The sequence below is a fragment of the Trachurus trachurus genome, assembly GCF_905171665.1.
Source record: "Trachurus trachurus genome assembly, chromosome: 3".
NCBI classification, from domain to species: domain Eukaryota; kingdom Metazoa; phylum Chordata; class Actinopteri; order Carangiformes; family Carangidae; genus Trachurus; species Trachurus trachurus.
The window spans coordinates 13,199,510-13,203,113 of NC_139893.1; the positions used below are offsets into that span (position 1 = coordinate 13,199,510).

The window sequence follows — 3,604 nt, forward strand, 5'->3', positions numbered from 1 at the left end:
CTAGTTACGAAAGCGGCAGTAATGTAACAGGCAGCATGTCCTACGAGACCTTGTTGTATTTGTAGCTTGTATTGCTGTTAGTAGAAGTACAACAGATTTATTCAACACTGTGATGACATTACAGTAACCTTCGTTGAATGTTAGAAAGGTTAGGAAAGGTTAGAAAGAAGACGACTTCCTTCATGTGTCTCCCGTGGTTCAATGGATTTATGTAGTTATTGCTAGCTGCAAGTTGCTAGCGGTCAGCTGGTGTGACATTACACTGAGTCGTTCAGGGAAACTTCTCAGGTGACGCAGCCTTTCAACTGAGAACGGTAACATGCTGTTATTATTATTAGATATACTCTATGTATAAACCAAGCTATCCTGTTCCCCAATTCTATGTCAAACCTGAGCTCTGTGCTAAATGTTATTGAAGTCGCCATGTATACCCTCATCCAGAGTCCTCTGGTCAGGGGGCTTTACTGTTTACATGAATCTACTAGATTCAGTGAATGCAGGTCATTTACAAAGCCACAATGGTATTGTGTTGTAACAATACCATTGTGGTCTCATTGTCGTCTCTCTCTGCTTCTGTGTGTCTGCAGGTAAGTGTCCACTGGAAGAATAAACTCCAGCATCACAATGACAGCTCAGGAAGGAGAGGGATGGGGAGGCATGAGTATCCTTGGGGTGTGATTGGCCTTTGGATCTAACTAATTATGCTACAGTGCTGAGTTGACAGTGTGTAGAACAATGTGTTTAAACAACCTGTGGAGTTTTAGTGGGTTTTAATGTAGCATTTATCAGCATAAGTCTGTGATGTTTAAACTGATCATTTGCTAAAGCTAAAACAAAAATAGTACCAGCTCAAGATTCTCAGATGTTAAGATATAATTTTTTTCTTCCTTTTACCACATTGTAAGCCAGGCAAAACTGTCTTTAAAGGCAAACATAGCTGATCTATCCCCAATATGTCATATGTATTGTAATAGTCTAATTATTGTCAACTCAGTGGTCCTCTTGTTTGTGACTTTTCAGTATTGCGGCAGTGCAGTAAAACCTTAACTCAGAATGCACCCTGATCTGTCACCTCACCTGCACACGGATGAGTGCAATGAACTAATAAATCAGCTGAAGCAGTGCCACACAGAGGTAGGTTATTCCCTGAATTCGACTAGGCTACTGCTGGGTGCTTCACATGCACAGAAAACAAAACTATTCTCGTTTCATGTCATCCTCAGCACAACGTCCTGAAGTTCTTTGGTACGTGTAACGACGTGGACCGTGCTATGCGTCAGTGCCTGAAGAAAGAGGTCTGTCAATTATTTTTTATGAAAAAGACACAATGAGCACCATGACTACTGACCGTTATTATGTGTATATGTGATAATGATGATGATGATGTCTTTCTTTTCTTACCATTCAACAGAGACTGGAAAAACGGGAGCGCAGCAAGCAGCATGCACAAGAGATGAAACGGAGGCTGAAAGAAAAGTCCAAGGAGCAAATCTGAAAGACTTTTTACAGCAACTTTGCCACTGGCACTGTAATTTAGAAGTTTTCAGGTTTTGGGACATTTCTTGAAGCATGGCACTGTGTAACAGGCCTCCCCTGCTGCTTTTGTGTGAAGGCAGAGGAAAAGTAGTAACTCTTTGTGAATTCTGAGGAGTGTCGATCATTTCAGCATTGACAGGTCTAAGGAGATGAGATAATGTGCATCAACTATTTGGAGATGCTGTTATTATTGCTATACTATTGTTTTGATATCACTTGAGAGACACACGCACAACCACAGGCAATTTAAAGGACAGGGTCGTATACCAGCAATGACAAACCTGTTTAAGCTGTACTGGCTTGTCACATGGTGTACTGTGTAATGAACCCCCTCAACTAAAGCTTGAAGTGCTGCCAAAACATTTTAGGTCATCATTAAAACAATAACATCCACTACCGTCAGATCAAAAATTGCTGAGAGCTTATCCTCAACTTTTCCCCCCTGTATTAGCAATTTGCTCTCACATTGAAGAGATCAGTGTAGCTGGTGGCAGAACCCTTTCATCCAAACATTTTTTTTAGTTGACAGGACACCTCAGGAATGTTATCGTACCTGGAAAGTGATTCATAAAAACACAGAGAATTCATTTCATGGTGTAAGAGATGCATATAAAAAAAAGACCCAGCAGGAGATCCAGTGTCAGTACACAGTACATGTACACTGAACATTGTTGTTTGAATGTTTTTTTGTTTTTTTTTAATTAATAATTATTGGTTCTTGAAACGTTTGATTCCAAATAAAGTGAAATAATCAGTTAAGTTGACATGTAGTAAATGTGAAACACAACTAAGAATCACAGAGGGTATCTGCTAGTCTTTTAAGTCCTGCAAAGTCCCCTCTTCATTCTTTGGTTGATACAGTATGAAATTGGAAGTAAGAAAAAATTAAACCTTTATTTCATTCTGTTCTATGAGGGGTTCAAAAGTGTTAATTTTAACTGGAGGTCATAGAAGGATACACTTTAGCTCTCGGTTGATAACTTTGTGTTCCTTTTGCTTACTGAAGACTGAGCTCTGAATTATCACAACGTGAACCTTCAGGGCAGGATTATCTTCTCCAGTCATTATCATTTCCAAAGGTCATCCTTGTTCTTTAATTTTAATTTTTTTTTAATTTATGAAAGGCCACTACACCAAAAACTGATTTAGCAGATCTGTAACACCAGTAACACTCAGCCAAAGACAACGTGAAAGTACTGTTTCTTTATTTGAAGCAGCTCACTCTACCCATCACAAAGTATGGATCGATATTTGACAGATATTTAGATTGTAAGGCACCCCAAGATGTGCTTTGAGACAATGTGAGATGTTGTGGTTATAAAAGACAAAAACATATAAACCTGTCAAAAATGTTGTCATTTGTAATAAATAATGAAGCAAATAGTAGGTTTTATGTGTTTAAGTAATAACTGACTGACATCAAATTTTATGATAAAGAACAAGTTACATATACATTGAGGTGGAAATTTAGATTTGGTGCCTTAGAGAGAAACCGAAAATGTGTTGGTTATCTCAGCTGATGCACTTAAATTTTTTTTACAGCGTCTTACCATTACAATAAATAAATGAATAAATACATAATGATCCCTGTCTTTAAGGATCAGCGTGATTAACACTCAGCGAACCTGAGTATTTGTTTTCATAATCCAGTAGCCACATCACACAGGTCCCTCTCATCTCTTCTTGGGAGCCTAGAGCCAAGCAAGCATGGGTATGTTAAATGTTATTTACCGACAGACAAGGAATTTGTCGAAGTTAATGTAGGGACCCCTTTTATTAGAAAAAAAAAATCAAATGTTTCTTAACGGAGATTTTGGTTATAAACCTGCCAAGCTGTCTGTGAGAGTATGACAGCTTTGATTCTGAGAGCTGAATCACTGCAGATGATTATACATCTGGTAAGATGGGATAAATGGAAAGAGTTGGAGTGAATGTTGAATGGCTTGAAAATGTCAACAAATGCTTTATCAAGCCATTGATTATTCCTTGAAATCAAATTGCGACGGCCAGAACTAAAACTGAAAATCACCAAAAAACCTCATAGACCCCATTATGCATGAAACTGACA

The 3,604-nt window shown here is 38.3% G+C and overlaps 1 protein-coding gene across 2 annotated transcripts; it reads left to right on the forward strand.

The window, feature by feature from the left end:
* Positions 1-2,976, forward strand: cmc2 (C-x(9)-C motif containing 2). Of its 2 annotated transcripts, XM_083993894.1 has the most exons (5): positions 1-314; positions 588-661; positions 1,064-1,134; positions 1,224-1,295; positions 1,412-1,699. In XM_083993894.1, the coding sequence occupies exons 2-5, from the start codon at positions 625-627 to the stop codon at positions 1,493-1,495; spliced, it is 264 nt and encodes an 87-aa protein (XP_083850020.1). In that variant the 5' UTR covers positions 1-314; positions 588-624; the 3' UTR covers positions 1,496-1,699. The 2 variants fall into 2 exon arrangements, with proteins under 2 accessions (XP_083850020.1, XP_083850021.1); XM_083993895.1 differs by lacking the exon at positions 588-661 and having other exon boundaries at positions 1,021-1,134; positions 1,412-2,976.
* The last annotated feature ends 628 nt before the right edge of the window (positions 2,977-3,604 follow it).